Here is a 23518-nt window from a genome sequence, read left to right as displayed (position 1 = left end):
AGTTGACATTCAGTAGCTAGCGTAGCATAGTGCTAACGTGCCAATGCTAATGTTAGCTCCACAGGTTTTCACGTAGGAACGAAACAGGAAGTATTACTGCCACACAACGTTTAACCATAACTAGCTCCAAATCTACTAAACCGGCCTATGAATGAAGAACATCTGAAACACGAGGCTCAAACCCAGGAGAGATGCTGATGCTACGCTATGATTGGCCAGTCAGTGTTTCGAAAGTGGGACTTAGCAAAGGGTCAATTCATCCAGTGTGTGCTGTTGAAAATCAGTCATCCTGCACTAGGTGGTCTGACTGGTTCCTCTCAAGTTCTGGTGCAGTATTAGTCCAGCCAGAACCCATCCTTTGGTCTACAATATGCCAAAAACGCACTTGGTTTTGCTTTGTGAAATTTAAAAAAACAGTTCAAAAGTAACTATAAATTGTTTCTGCAACTCAAACAAATAATGACATTAAATTAGCATTAGTACCTGACAGATCAAACCAACACAATTCAAAGTGCCGTGCTAAAAAACACTTCATCAACATAATCAGCAGATGGTCACGTGACATTGTTACCAACCGGCCACGAAGCAGACCCTCCAGAGGCCGGAGTGCAGAGCCATCTTGACCTCGGTGGTCTGGTTCTGCTGCAGGACGATGCCCTCCTCCATCAGCAGCCAATAGTCCGTCGACACGGCGACGCCCACCAACAGCAGGCCGCACGCCCCGAAGACCGACGAGAGCAGCGTCAGAGCCCTCGTACTGAACGAACTCATCTGTGGAGACAAAGAATACGCTGCTACTGATCAGAGGAGGACTCAGCCTGCATGCATCCATGTGTTGGATGTAAATGAACAAACACAATGGGTAGCCAGAGAGGTGTTCACTTTATTTATTCAAGGGTGAGAGAGGCGAATGAATTCAAAAACAAAAACAAGGCAAGGCGTGAGAAACAATAGGTGAGGAGAGGACAAAGATCGATTTAAATCATTGATTTTGTCAATCTTAAAATATGCACAAGCAGATCAGAGAGGTCCAAAAACGATGAGTGAGGAGCTTCTGATTTATATCTTTCCTGACTTTTATTGACTCCAGCTGTTAAATATGTATGTGGTATCGGACAGGAGACGAGATGAAAGACGAAAGACGAAAGAGAGGAGATCCACTGAGAGCGCGAGAGGAGAACAACCTTGGACGAACTGGATTGGAAAGCATTGAACAGCTCATCATAACGGTCCTGAGATCTAAAGATGATTTTCTTTACATGTCAAGGGACCACGGGTCGAAAGGCCAGTAAAAATGAAGCACTTGGAGAAAGGCAGAGAATCCTACTCCTTACAGGAAGTGAATGGTCCAAGAAAAAAATAAGATAGAATGGAAAACCTTAATTTGGACCCCGACAGAAAACAACATTATACAGAATGTAAAGAAGAATGAGTATATACTTTAAACGTACACTGAATGGGAGTCATTCCGCCTCAACAATGACACAATGTGACTCAATTGTTCCCTTTTGGGAGGCAGTCAGTTCTGTGTCCAGGCATTAATCAATATTTAATCCTTTTTTTATGCCAAAAACAGCAAAAATCTTGTCATCTGACTTGACAGCAGCATCCTGTTAATAGTTAATTCAGTGTATAATCCAGAAAAACAAAAAACTTTTTTAAACATTGAAAAAAACTGTAGTGATTGATATAAGCGGCAAGCAGTAATGCTAAGCATACAGAATTTCCACTAAAAGGGCCAAAGTATGATTTTTTTTTTTTTAAATCTTTAGATTTTGCACATTTTAGACTACAAAGATGAAGCCTTTGGAGTTCGATCACAGCCTTGGAGTCTGTGGTGATCATCTAATGATCCCCTACTGGTTTCCAGTACGTCACACCAGTCTGTCAGGCCTCCAGGTAACATGCAGTGCAGTTTGACTCTCACTAGGGGGCAGAAACGTTGCCTCTGCCGTGCATCATTTCAGCTGTTCACACACTGAGAATCTCTCTCTCACACACAGACAGACTGACACACAACACACACACACACACACACACACACACACACACACACACACACACACACACACACACACACACACACACACACACACACACACACACACACACACACACACATCCTCATCCATCCAGTCAAAATGGAGGTCACATTCACCATGTTGTGGTCTCTGGATGTGAAGAAGGCGTGAAACATCATCATCAGTCTGATATTTCTGTCCAATCACACTATTTTCTGTCTGGACTAGACACAATTACGGCTGTATATACGGCTAGAAGACATGCAGCTGCAGGGCAAAGAAATAATTAAAGCTGAAGTTGAATCATATTAATAAAGTTTAATAAAACACGCTGTGGGCCTTATGGGCATTAAAAGGTTACACGATATTCATGGGAAAACTGACACGTATAGTTTAAGTGAATAATGTACAAGCTCTACTTTTGGCAATGAAAAAAGGGTGTTAATATGTTATTAATATCACATGCATAAGGTGTTCTGACACGTGTGAGTCATGTTTATGAATAAGGGATTTAAAAAGTAAAGTTTTAGTAAATATGCATGTGTTTGTGAAGTAGTGAGGCTACGAGTTGATACATGAATCTTGGATTATACTGCAGGAGTTGTGTGAGTTGTTTGTTATAGCTTTCCTTTCTTCAATTCATTTTTATTTCTTTCTTCACCATGTAGGCGTGAAAGTTTTCTACAGGAATTCAAGGCAACAAAAGGCCAGTCATTCATAAACAAATGTTCATTTTGGGGTTGAAGTATTCCTTTAACATTTCTTTCTCTTGTGTGTTTTACCTTTCTTTTTTATTACAGTTATCCAGACTTTTCTGTAAATGCCATATCTAAATCACATTACTTTGCATTTTTTTTAATGGATTGTGCAAAAAATAATATGGTTTCTATGATTCCACGATTTCTTCCATGATGTCACATACTGACACTTGGCTATGACCATTGTGGTGACTTTGGTAACATGTCGGTATTTGACACCCTGGGTAATGAGAATGGGGTTAACATCATGTAACTCCAGTTGCACTACTGCACTGGACTATTTGTCAAGGAATGTCATTTTACATAACTTAAAGAAGAAAAAGAAAACAGTGAAGAAGTGTGCTCAAACCAGGAATGCTACATACAGGTTGTTCTAACGACTTGAGCTGACCTCAGTGTGAGAAGAGTCAGAGAAGCTGCAGGTCATAACTTTCGTGTTGCTGTTGTGGAACAGAAACGTTTGTGGCTTTAGGGCTCTGTTTGCATTTACAAATTAGCACCATCTCTCCTCTTTGCACCAAAATAAACATTTCTGAGTGTATATTCTCAATGAATATGTAAAGCAGATACACACAGCCTGCAGGAGGATGGTTGTCAACCTTGTTTTTTTAACATTGGCCCGTTTTAAAAAGGTTTTTTATGGTTGTAATAATTCTCGTGTTTTACGGCAAATAGCTGACATTGAAAACAAGATGTTGAAGGAGGTCGGACTCTTAAAACGCTGTTGATGAGGCTGAGAAAGAGAGCAGCAGAGCCGATAAGAGAGCAGCCGAGAACAAAATGAACTCAGCAGACAAGATCAGAAGCGAACAGATAAGAGGCGAAAAAGAAAGTTGCTGTCAGGCAGGAAGAGAGTGAGGAGTGACCTCATCGCCCAGGCAGAGACGCCGCAGAGCAGACTCAGCGTTGTCAGAGTGGATTCGCTCACTCAGACATGAGTCACACGTTACAAATATTTGATATGGTTAAACACGCCCTCGCCTCAGGAGAACCCTGCCCATCAAGACCCCTTCGAGGAATAACGGCAGACATGTCAGGAATGTGGCGGTGATGTCAGTGCAAATCCTCACGTGTGCACATGTGACCATTTAGGCAAACGACGAACATGCATGTGCAAACACACACATGAAAGTCTAGAATTCTGATCGGAAGACTTCTTAAAAATAGATGAACTTTCGGGAATGACCTCAACCAAGGACGATCTTACATTCTGAATACTTCTTTGCCGATAAGTTATAGATATTCAAAAGTCACAAGAAGGTTATGTGTGCGTTTGTGGAGGAAGCCAGACAGTTGCTTTTTCAGGCAACACATGAATCTTAAAGCTACAACTCAATGCAATATATCAAAAACTGCTGCAGAACATACAGAGTTTTGAAGCGCAGAAAGAGGGAGGAAAGAGAGCCGTGACTTTCTCTCCCGTCTGCGGAGTCAAACCCCCGATGACGTCACTGACAGACGTCGGACGCTTTGGGAGACGTCAGCGCTTCTGAAAGTCACGTCCCTCCGAACGAGACAAAGGTGATTTGTGCGAGGCTCGTGTAAATAAGCATCGGTGTTAGTGTTGGAAATGTCAGGGCTCAAGGTGAGAGGCAGTTAGACGCTCAGAGCTGATGAGTCAAAACACACAAGTCCTCCGTCCTCCACTCAGAGCGGAGGAGGCAGAGCCGAGTACCTGCAGGACTCAGAGAACTGTCTCACATCGCTGAATGCATGCTGTTTGAAGGTCTCGTCACTGAAACATACAGACTTACTGCTACTTTTTGAAATCCACCCGTTCATTTATGTATGTGTTGTTGCTTTTGTTTTGGTTATTAATAAACCTATTCATACTGACAGACTGATCCTGTTTTGTTGTATTTGTACTTTAGATGGTAGTGTCTGTCTTTGTATTGTTAAATCTTTGTGTATCAGTTAATGTTAAGTCAAGTTATGTTTATTTCATACTCTGTATGGGCCCAGACATTTGTAAATCTTTCATTTTTTTGAAAATCCACCTACGACTCTTTCTGTCAGCTCGGTGTCTCAGTCTGATCAATGCCTCAACGGGATGTGTTTTTTGCTGCCAATACATAATTCACGGTAATCGATGTGCCTTTTCGTATATATTCAATTTAGTCGTATCAATACAAATTCCCCCAAAAAGAGTCTTTTGTGGGCATGCTGTCATTTCTGTCAACACGTTCTCTCTCCCAACCCGTCACACAGCGGCGCTGGGTCAGTGCTCCTAGTCGTCTGACACCGACGCACAGAGGAACCCTGTAGCTTCTGTATGAGACAAAAACAAACTCTGTTTTTACTTTTTAACCTAAACTTCCTATGAAGACAGTAGTTTATTTTGAAAGGACACTAAGTAAATAGTGGAAAGCTGGAACCATACTCTCTGACACTGGAGGAGTACTTAGACAACATAGTTTGAAGCTAAGGGTCACTTAACATTAGTGGTATTTGACGAGTTGGGAGTGAGTATTTCTATATAGAGGATATCATCAACAAAGCTGTAAGAATGCCTATATATTCAATTTATTTGTATTGTTATACATTAAATAATCAAGACAAAGCACTTGCTGTTAACCATTTTAAAAGACATAGTCTGCTGATTATCTTCATATTTCTGTTACTATTTAAGAATTTAAAAATGTACCATCAACGTATTATTAATCATCTCAGAAAATAGTTTGTCTCCTTCTCGCTCCAGTTCGACTTGGCCTCAATCTTTTCTACATGTCCACTTGGCAATATGCTGTATTTTGGATGGATCAGGACGACATCTGCAAACTGATTAACAAAATAAACGTCTGTCCATGTTTATGAATTATTCATATTTATGCTCTTTACTCAATGTCGTCTTGAACTGTGGCTCTAAAACTACAGAAAGACGGAAGCCTGAAGAAAATGTGTGTTTGGAGGACAAGAACTGTTATGATGGGTCAGGGCACAAACACACACACACACACACACACACACACACACACACACACACACACACACACACACACACACACACACACACACACACACACACACACACACACACACACACACACATACACACACAGAAAATTAGCCAAGCCTGTGTCTGCTGAGATAGCTGACAACAAATGGGCTGGGATGAGGTTCTATTTGTAGTTTAAGCCCAGAGAATAAAACCACAATTCCCAGGTCGCACCAGCCGCTAACTAGCTCTGTGTGTGTGCCGGGAGAATCCAGCAGCCGAGGTGATGTAATGAATTACAGATGAATGGAGTGTAGAGGTAATGATGTGGTGAAGAAGGAGTGAGGGAAGGGGGAGGAGGAGAGAAAGTAGAGAGGGGAGAAAGGGTGGATGCTTGTGAACGAGGATTTAGGAGAAAAGGATGATGATGGGAGGAAGAAGGGGGGAAGAGAAGGCAGATGAGGAGCTAGGAGTTGAGGAAAGGAAGAAAGGAGGTAGAGAAGGTCCTCAGGAGATAGCATGAAGAGAGGAAGGTGGACGGAAAGGTATTTGGAGGGGAAGTAGGAAGAGAATGAGAAAGGTATGGAGGAAGGGTTGTTAGTAGGGAGGAACAAAAGTAGGATGGAGGATAGGAAGCAAGGTGAGAAAGGAGGGAAGGAAGAAGTGTGTAAAAAAAGGCAGGACAGAATCAAGGACAGAAGGAAGAAAGGACGGAAGGAAATAAGGAAGAACGGGAGGATAGAAGGGACATAATTAAAGACTGATGAAAGGAAATCTGTGTTATTACAAAATTAGTTAATTTCAGTGTAGATTTATTGTTTCAATTAAATCTATTTTGATTAAAATATTTGTATAAATAAAACTGAAAAAAAGAGAAAATAAATCACAATGTGTTTCCATTAATTATTGGCAGAACAATAATGTTATGTTCTGTAATAAAAATAGCTCTTCCATCTATTTGCCTTATGTTTTATAAATCTGTGTCCATCTCTGTTTACATTTTAAAACTCCATTTTAAGATATACTGTACATGTTTTGCCATATTTAGATTTTTCTTGTGTATGATTTGTTGTGTACACATTTACAAATCACCATAGAAACACGAGAGGAGAATCATGTTCCAGAGTCCAGCAGTGAGCAGGACACTGGGGAGCTGTCCACCACTGTGGTGCTGAAATCCTCAATTCACCCAACAGCACTGATTCTCCTCTCTGCTGTCAGATACTGTACACTCGCTGTCACTCATTCCTCCCCCCCTCTCTCTCTCTCTCTCTCTCTCTCTCTCTTCAGGCTTTTTTTTTTTGGTCTTCTGAACATTAACGTTGTTTAAAACCGGAAAGTCAAAGTGGTTATTTCATTTTTAGGATGTTTCAGCTTTCAAAAATGCCCCCTCTTTAATGTTTCCTCGACCCAGTTTCTGTTTGATGTTGAGCCTGCCCCTGTTTGTTCAAACAGTGAAAAGACCTGACAAGGACCTTTTGTAGAAACAGAGAAAATATGATGTTGATACAGCACCACAAAGCCTCTTAGGAAGGATGTTGAGTTGGATAGCTCGGTCAACAAAGCTGCTGACTTTAATACGGGAGGCTGCTGTTAGCATCCGGTCTGCTGCCAACTGTCAATGATGGCTGTACATAACAAGAACAGTATATATTGGTTCCTTTTCCACGCTTTTCCATCCATAGAAAACATCTATTATTGAAACACTTATAGGCTCTTCTACTGATGGCTAGTTTTCCTTTAGGAGGAAAAGGTCAGAGGTCAGACGGTCAGCTGTAGTGCTGGAGAAAAAGTTACTGGTTTCATTTGATGTATTTTGTCATCCTGTTATATATCACCATCTGACAATGTTCCTTCTGTGTTAGCGGACTTTAAAATGGTTCACTGAATAAGTACATGACCACAGACCCGAAAGCATTGTGAGCCAGCCAGCTGCACCCCTCCAGCGTAGTTTCCCAAAGTAAAAAAATGAACATAGCCGAGGGGTTAAATTTAATCCATGACTGGCTCCTTCATTACAAAGCAACAGGCCCCGACGTAAATGTCCTCAGCCCATTTTCATTTTTTATTTGGATTCATTATTAATTCTGTTTTAATTTTTATTGGAGGCTTAGAGCATCCTCAATGAGGTCCGACTTAATGAATGAGTGTGCGTTACTAATTAAAGCAGGCCTGGCAGTGTAGGAGTGCTAATAACGTTCCTTTAATCAGGAGCTTTGTACATATGAATTAATTTCCGGAAAAAAGGTCGTTTACTTAATAAAGAGCACATTGTGCTGTACGGTGTGAGAGATGTTTTTTATCTAACGAGCCTCTTTATTGGTGATGACTGTGATGGTGACAGGGCGACTCACTTAATGAATAAAGACACAAACGTATCCATTAAGACACACAAACAAGGTGGACTGAATTGGTAATCAGATAAAAATGGAGCAATAACAAGGGATTAGTATCGGATATTAAGACTTTGGACACATTACAAATAGTGGTGAATGAGTCATTATTAGATAAAAGATCGCTGTCGTCCTCTCAGTCTGTACAGGCATACACTTTCCAATTTTGATGACAGTTGCGTAGTTTGTTCACTGTCAGTTAAATGTGATCAAAGTCGAATGTTGGAGTGTTAAACTCTTTTGCTTATTTAAGTCTAAACATTTAATGAAACAAAGATATTCTTAAGAATTAAAGCCGTTAAAAGTTTTTACTGGCTTTATATTTCATTTCAGTGAAATAGTTAAAAAAAGGCTGGTTATATATCAAGAAAGCAATGACATGCTGTGTTTAATGAAACAGGGAAGTTTACATTCTTCACATGGGAGTTTTTAATGAAGCTCGCTCTGATTCATTTTGTTTACTCTTAAAAAACGTTTATTTGAAAGCTGAATTCTTGCGAAGGGATTTTGTATTTGAAACCATAAATATATCGCTGGCGATGTGGAGAAAGCTTTTAAAACAACATTAAGAACATTAACATTTAAATTAACATCAAATTAGTTATTGAATGATTTTGTTTTAATTACTCATAAAAAACAATGGTGGCTATTCAAATTCATTTTAAGTTTGTCGGGTTGTGCTCATGACTACAGTATTACTAGCACAGTTCAACCTGACACCAATATGAATCGTGTGAAAAAAAAAAAAGGGGGAATTGGATGAAACAGAGATGAAAGCCTCGACGGGTCAATACGAAGCAGGGCGAAGCAACTGCTGAGCACCACGAAAACTACATGTCCCATGGTGCCGGGCGGGGCTCCACAGATGGCGTTCTCAGGTTAGCTTACGACTGAGGAGGTTGCTTTCTGTAGAGAAGACAATATGTCCCTCTGTCAGCAGTGAGGGGATTGTGCCAACTGGCAGGAAAAGAGATGGATATTTAAAGATGGGAAGAATAGAAGACATGAGGAAGAGCAAAGAGGAGTCACGGGTGGAGGAGATGATGAAAGGAAGGACGGAGGGAACAAATAAAGAGGGAGCGAGAGAGATAAAAGAAGAAGGAATAGGGAGGGTTAGAAGGTCAGCTACATCTATGGGATGAAAGAAGTGCAGATTAATTTGTAAAAGGGAATGAGGACAGAAGGAAGGGGTCGAATGGAGAACGCTTTGAGAGATAAGAACTGCTCAGAAGGATTATAAAAAGTAATAATAGAGTTATGAAGGAATGAGGAAAGGAAGAAAGACAGAAACAGAGGAGAGAAGGGACAAGCAGAGAAGGAACAGTGAAGGAGGAGGTAAGTGCTGTTCAAGAAAATAGAAAAAACATCAACAACATTTGCTTCCAAATTGCCAAAAAACAAATTATGTTTTAAAATAGCATCAATATTCTCCAGACGAGATGTTCCTGAGAACGATGCTGAACCACGTTCACGTCTCCAGGAGCCGCAGCAACACTCTCATTCCTCAAAGCGGTACTTAAGACGATGAAAGCTTTGGGAAACAACCCCTCGTCCTGCAGTCTGCAGAGCGACTGCTGGACTGATAAAGATAATTAGCTTATGCGGCGGGTAAGAAAACACACACACACACACACACACACACACACACACACACACACACACACACACACACACACACACACACACACACACTGTGGAGAAAACGAGGGGAGGCCTGAAAGAGACTGTTAATGTGGTGAGGAGAGGTAGATCAAATAGACGGAGGGATAAGCAGAGATACAGCGGGGGAATAACAGAGGACGGGAGAAGAAAAGGAAAGGGAGCTTACTGGGAAAGACCTTGGCCCAAAAACAGAGGAAAGTCCTTGTGCATCACACACACACACACACACACACACACACACACACACACACACACACACACACACACACTGTACGTCACACACATGCACCAGAGCTGGCAGGCAGCCAGTGTGAAGTGTGACACATCCTACATGCCTGTGCATGAGCAGAGCAGCTAGTATTCACAAAATCCACACAGCCACACACATTCATTCACCTTCACTCCGTTTTGAATGGTGGAAAGAAATGTGTGTTTGAGGTCACATTTGGTTTTGACCGGAGGGGGAATGGACGATACAAACACTGGAAATATATAACTGCTGCTGGCGGTGAAAGCTAGCAACTCTAAAAGATCTGCTTTTTGTTTGAACAAAGGAGTGCAACACCATGAAAAGTGTGTTCCCTCATCCCCATCTGTAGGATTAATTGTTTTGAGACAATGAAAATGCAAAACACACACAGCTCTTTGAGATTTGCAAGGCAGAGGGATGCATCCAAATAGATATACGTACTGTATGTGGCATTCAGGGATAAAGTTGTATGTACTATTTTGTTTCGAACACACTTAACCCCTGTCGCAGAAGCGTAACGTCCACTGTCCAGTTCCCCCCCCAGGATAAACTGTTAGCTCTGTTAACTCTGTTAGCGCACCGTTAGCTGATAGCCACTGGCTCAAACATCTCTCTTTTCTGAGAGCCGTAGTAGCAGTACGGGTTGTAGCTGCTGCAGTAGTGAGCCGATCACACGTTGCATTAAATCAAATAACGCTTGCAGTGATTGGCTGCGGGCAAAAAGCCTAGAATTTGTCATTTTATTCATCATCTAGGCACAAAAAAAGTACTTTACTACTTGGTATAGGGTTATTTCAGTGGACACCTTAAAACTATCGACTACCGGTACCTCACCTTAAACATTATTGCCGCAAAACAAGGTTTGGTTAGGCAACTCAAAACGACTTAGTCAAGGTGAGGAGAGGATTAGGGTTGTAGTTATAAGAAAGTTAAGACATTAGAGACTTCTGTTTGCATCCCATGTCCTCAGTCAAACACTGTCCATGCCCAACCGTCATGCTCAACGGGTTATGCAGTATTAAAACTATACCAAACCACTTCTGCTGTTGCTTCTCAGAACCAACAGTCATTACCAATGGAGCCACAAGAGGTCGCTTGTCAGAAAAAGATGCCCTTAGTTGTTACCAATGCAAAACATAGCAGACAGAGCAAAAGCTTCCACCATCATCTCCTTGGACAAACTCAATCAATCCACTCTCATTAACTTCTCCGTTATACTATTATTTCATTTTGAGACATTAAAATATGTAAAATATGTGATTGTTATTATATAATCTAAAGCTTGCTGTCGATACCTGACTGTTCTCAGTTGTGAACGCACAGGAATGTGGAATCTAGACTTAACTTTTCTGTAGCCAAGCAGGGTGATTGTAAAAGTTTGGATTTTAATAATGCTCAGGATTAAGTCAGGCTTAAACAAGTCAGAGCCAAACTTGTAATTAGTTAGATTTTTCTTGAAGAGGTGTTCTCTAGAATTCGTTGACCAGATTGAGATCAAGAAACGTGCTGTTAATGCTGTTATAGGCGTCATTTAAAACTCTTTAAAGTCTTGTAAAATGTTTCATCAGGGGTAGATTCGACAGTTTGCTTTTAAACATGAAAACTGGAGTCTATGAATATGACAGCAGAGTTCTCTCTGGTGGACAAATGTATCTCAAGGACTTTACAGAACCTCGAGTAACCCCGGTGGGAACCGAAGCGCTGACCCTGCCGCCATCGGTGACTCACGCCATCAATCAGCCGTTTAAACAACTGAAGTTACTGTGTGATTCATTTCCACTCACCTCAGAGAGCTGCAACCGATGATGATGATGATGATGATGATGATGATGATGATGATGCTTCACGTCTTATACAACCAGAGGACGGATCTGTAAACGTCTCTGCAGTCAACTAAATGGTTGTCTATTACACCTGACCCACTGTACAGGGTATGTGAGACAGTAATACATTGTACGATTAAAGTTCAACCAACATGTGTGTATTATTCTTTATATTGTTTATGGTTTAATCCATTTCCTAAATTGTTCTTGTGTTGTCATTATGCATTTTCTTGTAGCTCGGCTTCATGGTGTTGGTGTAGCAGGAGATAATGAAGATAATAAAGAGCAGAACAGCAGGAGCTTTTCTGGTCAATATAAGCAGAACTGGTCTCTGTATTTTCTCTTCTCAGATGGAATTCGTCTTGTTATATTGTTGGAGGACAGTTTCAAAATGGCAGCAGTTTGAAGAAGACCCTTGTCTTTAGATTCTGATTCCTGAGGTTTTTATTTGAGGTTTTAGATGGCTGAAACATTTACTTTTGGTGCTTTTCTTTTTGGTTTCCATCATTGAAGTAAAGTTTGAGTGGCCATGGTTAGAAGTATTTCCAGTGGATCACCTTCTAGACAATGACAGCATGACCATAACACGTTCATCTATGGTTGGTTCCTAACTATCCTGTTCTACATCCTCTTCCAAACCAATCTATTTTACTGCTGCGGGAAACAACAAACATGAGAGAAAGTCAAACTTTGTCTGCAAACACTCTTCATCCAAGGCCACTAAGGCGAGGTCTTCCTCTTAGCTGGCCAGGTCTCAAATTCATTATTTGCTCTTTTAACAAATCCAGAGAGAGGACTAGAGTTGTTTTTCTACAGCCAGCTAGAAAATCGCAAAGTTGCAGCTGAGGATCCAAAAACAGTGTTTGTTTAAGCTGCATTCATGTCATATGGACGTTGTCATATGTACCATCCTTGGACGTCCATCCTGGTTGTAATTGTGACTTGAAAATCTCGTTTTATCACAAAAGATGTAAACTTAAATGCACCAATCAAGGCCACTGCACCATATTAAATGCTACTGTGGAAAATGCAAATTATTTATATTCCCTCACAGCCGACTCTGCCTATCATAGAAAAAAAAACAACCTGCTGGGCAATAATTCAATACGGTTATTTATCGTCTTTCAATGGAATCGTATCGTGATGAAATCATATATCATGTTACACTATTTCATCGTCTAAATTGATAATAACAAGCATTTACTAACTCAGATTTCTTAATTCTGAATCAAATGAGAAAATACTTTTCATATGTCAACATACAAAAACATATGGTTATTTCAGACGTGCCTTTTTGTTTATTGAATTAGCAGAAAACCTGCCACATCGTGATGTGTATCTTTGAAATGATTCTATCGGGAGAGAAAATGTTTGCCTCATCGCCGAGCCCTCATCAGCACGATAACTATTCATTCAGGAGGTAAAACACACTTTACTGTGCACACTCACAATATTCATCTTGGATGTCTGATGTCTTGAACTCTTGCATGTTGTAACCATGGGGAACGTTTTCAGCCATTGACTCCCATTTCACATGACATTACTGCAGCATTAGAACTGCTAATACAAAAGCTTTCACATAAAGGTTAAACCCCTCCATTGTGAGATATATATATATATATTATATATATATATATATATTTATATTTATATATGTATATAGAGTGTTCACAGTAAGATGTGATATATATATATATATATATATATATATATATATATATATATATATATATATCTGTGAGAGGCATTCACACATATTTTACAAACGTTCCATTTCAAGGTCTACTTTAACACCATGAAAGCTGTGAGAAATTGTGATATAATGTATCTTAATCTATTAATATGGAATATGGAATTGTTCTGTCATTTTATCATTATGTATTATCATGACCAGTTGATGTATTAACATCATACATTATATTAACATCACCAGAATGCAGATGGGGAAATAGCTGGAAATTAAAAAGAGAAACCAATTTGTCTCCTCATCCCTTTTCTTTGGCTATAACACACACACACACACACACACACACACACACACACACACACACACACACACACACACACACACACACACACACACACACACACACACACACACACACACACACTATGCATATATATGTACAATAAGGAGAGAGAGAGAGAGAGAGAGAGAGTGGACCCAATAAGAAGTGCTGCAGTCTGCTGGAACAGTATCACAGGATGGGTTCCCCAAGACGAAGCCAAGACTTTTTAGAGCACACACACACACACACACACACACACACACACACACACACACACACACACACACACACACACACACACACACACACTGTAGTGACACATCGTCCACACACACTTTTCCCTTCTCCCCCCTCCGCATTCCTCCGCCAACAGGCCAGCAAACAGGCAGTGCAGACAGACTTCAGGCTGCTCTCTTTGATACAATCTCATTTTTGTATTTGTTTGAAGAGGAACATGTCCTCTCAACACACATCCACATGCATGAGCATCATCTCTCATCCCCTGCAGCCGAAACACAAAGTCCTTATCCGTGCGCAACCAGGAGACGCGCAGCTCGCCCAAAACAAGAGTGCGAGATGCAAAAGGGGGGAGAGAGGAGGAGAGAGGAGGAGAGAGGAGAGAGGAGGAGGTTTGGAGTGAGGTGAGGTGATACATGGGTGGAATGGATGTGTTGGTGCAGCAGAAAGCTTTACTCACCCTGCAGAGCGGAGAGCTGGTCGGACGGCAGCCGGGGAGAGATGTGTGCGCACTGGGAAGCCTGGACACCAAATCTGCAGTTTCCCTTTCTCTCTCTCTCTCTCTCTCTCTCTCTCTGCCTCTTTCTTGCTCTTGCCGCACACCTCCTCTCTCTCTCTCTCTCTCTCTCTCTCTCTCTCTATTCGTGTTTCCCCGTATCTCCCCTCTCCTCCTCTCTGTTCTCCCCCTCTTTCACTCCTCCTCCTCCTCCTTCTTTACTTCACTCTGCTCTTTCAGCACTGCGGAGAATCGCTCGTATGGGCTTCACTGTAGTTTGGTTAAAGGGAGGTGGGACTGTGTGTGTGTGTGTGTGTGTGTGTGTGTGTGTGTGTGTGTGTGTGTGTGTGTGTGTGTGTGTGTTAGTGAGAGGATGGGGGGGGTACAGTGATGTAGGCTAGAGGGAGAAGAAGACAGCATGGCATGAGATGCTGGCTGGAATTGAGGACACATCTGACAGAGTGACTGATCCAAACACACAAGCAACAATTAACACCGAGTAACTCATTAATGAGCAAAACACCCAAACATGGAGCTGTAGTGTGAGTGTGCTCATTCATTTTTTTTTTTTTTTTTCTCCTACATAATGCAGAAAATGATTGACAGCAGAGAATACATACATCTCCAGTATGGAGCCAGGGGAAATGGAGTCAACTCACGTGGTTTGCTTTGGTTTTGCTTCTCAAAACGTGTTCTCACTTTTTGGAAAACGTCACTCTGTGTGGGTCAAAACCATCAAGAGGAGAGGTCGAGAGAACAGGATGTCACATTTAAGGAAAAATAAATGTGTGCATGTGATATTGTGCATGTGTGTGTGAGCGTTTGTGTGCTTGTCTGTTACGCCTCTTTCATGGTTGAGTGGCCCCATCGGCCCCATGGCGACCCACAGACTGATACAGTAGGCTGTGTTGCACTGTGACTCACAATGTGTGTGTGTGTGTGTGTGTGTGTGTGTGTGTGTGTGTGTGTGTGTGTGTGTGTGTGTGTGTGTGTGTGTGTGTGTGGGTGTGTAAATGCATGGGCACATGTGTGGGCAACAATGGAATTCACCCCACCTGCCAACACTGACTTCATACACACCAGAGAACCTACTATTGACTTTGATAAGAACAGAATATTCATAATCTACCTGATTTTAGGAAATTATCAATTTCTACAATATCTGTGCATGTAAACTACGGTAGAGCTGAGGTTAGACAAACATTGTGGTTATGGAAAATACATTCTGCTAAAGGCTAGCGGACTCAAACACTTGTGCAAGGCACTGGTTATGATTGATCAAAAGAAATGCTAATGTAAACTGTAGTTCAAAACTGTAAAAAGTTCTGAGCTCAGCTCTCCTGCAGTGCTATTTGTGGATCCATCACCTCAGCCTCCAAACTCTTATTTCTGGCTTGCTTTCAGGACACGCTGCTTCCTGGATTTGTAATGAAGATTAATGATGAACGGAGGGAAGATGTAAAACAGACCATCAATCAACAAAATGTAAAAAGAATTCGGATACAGATTTATTTCCTTTCGTAAAAAAGTTGAACTTTTGATTAAACGATGAACTGTTTGTACACTGAACAACATTTCTTGCAGAACTAATGCAGCGTGGATGCAGTTTGAAGACTCCTACAATGACACATTACACAGCAGCCGGTGATGCATTGGAAAATATCGTGAGGAAATATTTATCATTTAAAATAAATCTGCAGGCCTTCCCTGTATACCATCATCCTTCCGAGGCCAAGGAGAGCTTGATGTGAGCTGACATGTGCCATGTGGTCTCTATAGGGTACAGAGTCAGTGGTAATCACATCCTTCAGTACATGTTGACGCTTCACAGCCACTGGCCTACATTCACACACATGTTTCAATAGGCTCTGCCTTCCGATTAGTTCGGCCTCAAGTGGGTCGTCCACACTTCAGGTAGGCTCTCATCACGCAGCGTTACAGGACGAGCAATCTGCTTCCATGAGTCCCGCTCCCAGGGGAGAGCTCGAAACGTCTTATCCAGGGCTGGAAAGAGTGTGTGAGCTCGAGGGAGAATGGTTTCATCAACTGCACAGCTCAGGCTATATGGAAAGTGTTGCCTTTAGTGATTGCAAAAGTATTTTACTGGACAAGCATTACTTGTCCAGCGATTTGTTGGTATCTTTAAACCACCAGTTTACTGTTATCAACCGATTGACTGGGTTTCATAAGCAGGTATCAATACTATTGTATTAAATCAGAGGGGCCAAACGGCAATTGTAAATTGACACCAAATAACTCAGGGTTAAGGTTACTGCGGAGTACCACAAGAATCTGTTTTAGGTCCTATTTAATTATCTTTAATGGTTCTCTTTTTAGAAAAACACAATTCCCCATATAACTGCTATGCTGATGATACTCTGCTGTACATTTCACTGGAACTGGGTAATTCTCACAGTGTCAACTTTGATCTGTTATTTGTGCTGTTTGTATGTTGTTTAGTTGCCTTATCGATGTGTTTATCAACTTCTCTGTACAGCATATGCATTTTAAAATTCCTCAAAGTCAGAATTTTAATTAAAGACACTTTTTAACCCTTTTAAAACACATCCGTGGTTATATTGTGCACTTATTTAACAATAAAGGCAAATAAATTACCAAAAATATCAACTACCTTGTACTTTCATATCATAATTATTTCATCTTCTCCTCCTGTAAAACTAAATATGATTAAATAAAATGTGATAATTGTACTTACATAAGCTAGTGCTGACCAATTGTAACCAATATATTATCATCCATCCATCCATCAATCTTGAACTCTTATGGACAAAGTCAGTCATTGAAAATACACTGGACAATCTAGCTTATTGTCCTATTATTGTAACCTGCTTTGAATAGAAGTAGAAGAGACCCAATTTTAAATCGTGTTAAACTTGGATATGGATAACTGTGTTTTCATGGTGGAAAGCTCAAACAGAGTTGAAAATCAAGCGAGAACTGGCTTCCCAGTGAAAACACTTCTAATGAGGCCCAGAACGGCAGAGGGTTAAGGAACCTCCTGCGATTTATGGAGTAATGTGTGACTCATAATCACAAACATAGTAATAGCGAGGGAGCACATGGCCTATTTCACTGGTTATTCCCCAGTCAGGCCAACTGGTCCTGTGTCAAACTGCCTTCTGCTGCACTGATCAGGGAAAAAAGAACTACTGTGGTGGTGCATCCATCAGAGTTCTGCTGCAGACGGTCACCCTACTGCTCTAAATCTAAAACATATGTGTAGAAAGTTTCACACTTTAGCTAATGTGAGGTATTTAAATATAGTTTCCAGCATCCAGCTGTTTGCAAACTGGAGAAATGGAAGTGAGAAGCTCAATAGCAGTTTGTAACATTCAGACAGTTATATTGTCCCATCTGCAACTAAGCAAGTGAGAACTACTGTGAGTCCCAAGCATGTAGAGCCCAATATTTCACAAAAACGCTGATAGTTTTTTGCTGTACCACTTTATAGAATAACAAGGCATTACCACATGATGGATTGAACCCTGTGACCGCTGCAGTGCTGATGCAGGAGGGTAATGTTTGCAGTGCTTTTAAAGAATCTGGATAACGGTAGCCAAAATATGAATTGATTGTACATGAATTACGAAACTTTGAACATTTAAAAAAGAAAAGTTATATAATGCTAAACAGTATTACAATTCCTTACAACAATATTGTTTATTGTGTTGGATTGAAAACAATGCTTATATCATGAGTCTTTATCATTGATTACCTTAAAATCACATTACTTAATGCCCCTTTTTAGCAGCCTGAGGCGACTGTTTGTATGTTTTAAATGAGAGTGAAGCGTTTTGGAAACGTTTTTCCGCTCTAGGCATCTTGCATTATTGCAGGAGCACCCTGAAGGCTTTGAGTTTAAAGAAATGACTCATTACTCATTTTTTTCCGTTGTTGTGGTGACTTTTCCTGGATACCTGGAAGGAATACTTTATCGTAGTTATGATGATCTGACCGGGAAAACAGTGGGAGAGATATTTAAATAGTTTAAACTGTACTATTAACTATTAAGCTACTAAGCTAACGTTAGCATTCATTCTGTGATTGCCTAATAACAATAAAGAAAACATTTGCAGCAAACTGTTTGAGCAACAAAATGTCTCTCTGTTTATCAGATAAGACCCTTGGATTCCTTTTCTGTTTCAACCCTGGAGTAAAGACCGCGGTGATGTAAAATACTTACTCTTACTTCTCTCAGGTTTACACCGTTAACCAAAAGGGTTCTGCTGAGAGCAACGGTAAATATCACTGAATCAATACTAATATCACCTTCAGAGAGTCAGAAGTCTATTTTAAAATACAGAGCCATAATCTATAATCATACAAAGGAGAGTACAAACATAGAGTTCAGAGAAGGACATTGTAGTGGCTCAAAGGGATGCTTATAGGTGACATTCACAATCAATACATATATGGATCCAATCCTCATTATATCAGAACTGTTCCATGAGCAGGTAGCTAATATGTCGGCATCTGAAGAATTTGTTACTCCGAGGAAAGTGACTCACGGCGAGTTAGAACATTTATTGGCCTAAATTATGACTTCTGTTTGCTGGGAAATGTATTTTAAAAAGGTTTGACGATATGTTATTTGGACTATTTGGGATTTTTGATATTCTTAGAAGACGTGCAATTGCTGATTTGGTTATTTTCAGGTAAAAAGATGTCTCAGTTGAACCTGGGTTGAATTTGTGATTTTTCTTTACATGTAAATTGTAAATTTAAACAGCATTTAAATTAGTAAATTTCTACTGGTATATTCTGCCGAATTGGAAATATACTGTATTGTATTTAAAATGCTATTCGATCCAGACATCCAGAACATTTTTCAACAGAATTTAGCACAGTTACTCCAATACTTTAGTCTTCCTTCTCAAGATTCTGTCTGGGCAGAAAACATAGTGTCCTGGTTGGTTTGTCCTTCCTGTCTTGTAGATAATTGGAAGGTGTGATTGTCCATTCGGAGCATCAGGCAGCAGCTGGGTCCAGTGCTCCTCATCCTCTACGGAAACTGCCACCTCATTCCCCCTGGAGAGGCTCTCTCTGTGAGCAGCTTTTGTTCCAAATATATATTATTTTCTTCTCACCAACATCCACACATCACATTACTTACACATCTGCTCTACGGTATGTCACGGAGCTTGGTGATTTCCAAATCCTGTCCCTTTTTTTTTTTTTACAGTTTAGTGAGTTCGGAAAAGCATACATTTTGTGTCTCTATTCATTTACAATGGGCTACAAGCTGCTAATGATACAAGATACAGAAATGGATGCAGCTCATGGCATGTTAATGTCATATTGGGATATGTTCTATTGAACATCATTTTGTAATTTTAATCTTATAATCTGTTTTTAGGGTGACTTTGTAACATCTGTCTAGGGACTATAGATAAAAAAAATAGCCTCTTGGCTACAGAAATGTTTTATTAACGTGCAATGTCCCTACCAAATAAACCAAAAAAAAAATAAAAAATAAAAGTAATAGCGTTGAGTCAACATTTGTAATTATGACTGGTTAACATTCTGATTTGGCAGAAAATACAGAAGTTCCTGAAAGCAAAAACAAATATGGACGCCTCGCATCAGTCAAAGTCCGTGGTTCGGTGTAATCAAACCCAAACTTAATGGATGTTTTGTTGTCAATGCACAATATTTTAATCATCTTATAACCAACGCTGGATTCTGTCTCTTGTACACGTGAACCCGCAAAAATTGTTTACATGGGAATCTTTCCAATCTCTACCAACCATCCCGTATAATACGATTATACCATCAGGCTTTCTCTTCATACGTTGACCAAAGGCATGTTCTCTTCTTCTCTGTTCTTATTTCTCTTCATCACACACTGCTTTATTGACCCTCTGCTCCTCATTTTCAGTATCTAAGGATAGCTTTTCATTGAGGCCGTCAAACTTCTCTAATGTGCTCCTTCTATGATCATATATATTTGGGGTTTGGACCTTTACTCGGGAAGAACCGGATTGTCAAATGTCCCTTTGGATTCTGTAAAAAATGGTGATGGGAATTTCTTCACTATTTTCTTAATTTATAGTCTGAATGAATAATAGTCAAGAAAGTTATCTATAATGAAACTAATCAATTACGGCTTTAATCTAAATAGTTATTCCCAAATCAACTCCTTATCTCCAAGAAATGATACAAGGGCCACTACAGCCTCTCCTGCATCCCAATCAGCCTGATGTTCAGAGGGATAACGTAAAGCTGGCAGCCGCTGCAGCAGCTCCATCAGCGCTGAACTCAAGCTTCTGCTTAGCACAGCTCGTAAAAACCTCCCAGTGGAAACAGAAACCTACTACTTCTGCCTGAGGCGTCTTTTAAGAGCTCCACTGTGGCGTAACTGAAGTAAAACTCCCCCAGGTGCTAAAAGGATAAGTGGGAACTGATCCACAACCGAAAACTGTCCAGTGTTTAACAGCCCCGTCACGCACCACTGTCATTAACAATTGTGTTGTTTGCACATGAAAATTACAACGAGACAATACTGATGGTGAGATAATAAAACATTCCTTTAGATAACAGTGCAGCAAAACTCTGCAGGGATGAAAAAAAATGGTAAAAAAAAAAGCTGCATCTAGATCAGCAAGCAGAGTCCGTATAGATCGTCCTCCTCCTCCTTCATCCTTCTGTCTTCGTCGTATTCCTTTGGGGTCCCTCACGCCCCCTCTTTCCTCGCCCCTCACTCTATTTTTAGCTCCCTGCCAGGGAAATCCAATACGTGAGCAGCGCTATTAATAGCCAGTGGTGCATTGATCTACAATAGCACAGAAAGGAGGGGTTTCTACATCAATGGACTGCAGACACTGGTGGTGTGCTAATGAGGCAGTTAGCTCGTCTGCAGCTCGTTTGGTGAGGTACAGTTCGTACTGTTTGTGTACTTGAGGGGTTTTATATTTCAAAATGGTATTTTTCTGTTTTAACAATATTAAATATGAGCTGATTGATTCTGGCTGGCTGGGTTTCAAGCTTTGTTTGCCGTCTGAAAAGCATTAAAGATTTAAAAACACAAGAAGAAAGGGATTAATAAAATATTCGTTTTTTTTAAATGAACTGGTGAGACAGTTAATTTCAAGGTTGGACTCATCGCTGCGTTTGAGTTATATCTCCATTAGTTAATATGCAATGGTAATGATGGATTCCAATGATTCCATAACGCAATGAAGCTTTCCTTTGAACTACTATCTTATTTTATTGAGTAGTAAATTTGATGCCTTCTCTTGTTTTCAGTCTGTTTGTTTAATACTTTATTGTTTGTCTACCTCATTTCATTTATTCATTCATTCATGCCGCCTTATCTTGGAATACACATAAATAAGATAAAAGGCATACAAAATCATCGTACAAGCAACGAGAACAAACTAACCGGCAGATTGCTCCACTTGCAATTAAAAAGAATTACTAACATTAATAATTCATCTTCACATGAATGTGGCATCGCTGACACTTCTGGGCCATTTGTGCTGCAGTTTTTTGTACCTCAGTACAAACTGATGCAAATGTCACATTAAGCTCTGTGTGCACACAAACACCCCAACACAAAGATGTGACAGCATGATTTCACTTTAATATCATAAGCTGTGTAAATGTCAAATTGTGTTCATATATGCATGTGCTGTGGGTGTGAATAATCTGCATGTGTACATATATGGCTCTCCATGTATACAGTGTTTGTGTTTGTGTGTCTGGCTGCCCTCACGTGGCATTCACATGCACCCTGGGTGATCCGACGCTATTCAAGAGGAACAAAATGCATTAGATTCTAATGTTAAAGCACACAGCCTGGAATAGTTTAACTTCTGTTGGATGTCATACATTTCCCACAATGCTTTTGAAGATGTAAAAATGATTTGAAGTAGCATTCAGCTACATGTTTTATAAGGTGATGCATCAAAGGAATACTGATCCAAACATGAAACCCTCTCTGTTTTGTGTCCACGTTGAAGTTTGTCCTTTTAAGGCTTCTGTGGATTTAGAAATGCCCCTTTAAAGCTCTCATAATCAGTATTGATGTTAACATTACATCAGATGACGATGTGTAATGTGAGAGGTGTTGCTCGTAACAAATCAAATATATCATCATCAAACAACTCTTAAGAGCTTTTTAGCCTCATTACGCATATTATTTGTTTTACGGCATATTTACTGTTAAACTTGGTCTCAGGACTCTCATCAACCCAATTATTTTAGGAGCCGTGAGATTTGGAGCTATTTTGCTTTGATAACTTATCTTCTGTCAGACTAGTGGAAAGAAAACATTCAAATTACACATTGAAGTGTTTATATTAGTACTTTGTCTATTTGCGTCTGAAGATTTGTCCTAAATCCACCGAAAGTTATCATTAGAAAATGCAACATTTGCATATTTAAAAATAATATTTCATAAAACTTTTGATAAAAAATTGTCTTTATGTAAATAATCAACTGGTGAAGTTTCATGTTGATATCTATTAGTTATTTTTTTACCCTATTCACCTGTAGTGTCTTCAACATGTATGTAATTTAACTAAACATATCTTTAAAGGACGTTTTCTCTAAATGAGTTTTTTCTCAGACTCTGATCCAGAAATCTCCACTTCAGTAGCTCTTACATACACCAAACTTTACAGCTTCATTCCTCTCTATATTCTGAAGGTTTCTACAGAGGGGTTTGTTCAGATATCATTCATAGCCTGATTCATACAACATTTAATTAATGAGAACATGGAGGAAATTGTCTTTTTTGGGGGGGTTGTTGGCAGTATTTTCTTATTTATGGGGTCCTTTAAAGAGATATCCAAAATTATTACCTGGTATTATCTATATTCAAATCCAAGCACCTATTTAAGATAAGACAATGGTTTATTTGCATATTTAGACATTCATTTCCACCGAAAAACTGTAATATGTATATTTTTT

General features: G+C 40.0%; 1 protein-coding gene across 1 annotated transcript in view; it reads right to left on the bottom strand.

The window, feature by feature from the left end:
* The window catches only part of cacng7a (calcium channel, voltage-dependent, gamma subunit 7a), a 31392-nt gene extending 16800 nt beyond the window's left edge, over positions 1–14592 (bottom strand). The window contains exons 1-2 of the mRNA XM_054605583.1: positions 14549–14592; positions 576–771 (exon numbers count right to left, since the gene is read on the bottom strand). Of these exons, the coding sequence (XP_054461558.1) occupies positions 576–771 (196 nt within the window). The 5' untranslated portion in view covers positions 14549–14592. The remainder of the gene's footprint in view (positions 1–575; positions 772–14548) is intronic.
* Positions 14593–23518: the final 8926 nt, after the last annotated feature.

Source organism: Anoplopoma fimbria, chromosome 10, assembly GCF_027596085.1.
Source record: "Anoplopoma fimbria isolate UVic2021 breed Golden Eagle Sablefish chromosome 10, Afim_UVic_2022, whole genome shotgun sequence".
Lineage (NCBI taxonomy): Eukaryota > Metazoa > Chordata > Actinopteri > Perciformes > Anoplopomatidae > Anoplopoma > Anoplopoma fimbria.
Note: the sequence above shows the minus strand (reverse complement) of the source record. Positions and strands in the feature narration are given on the sequence as shown.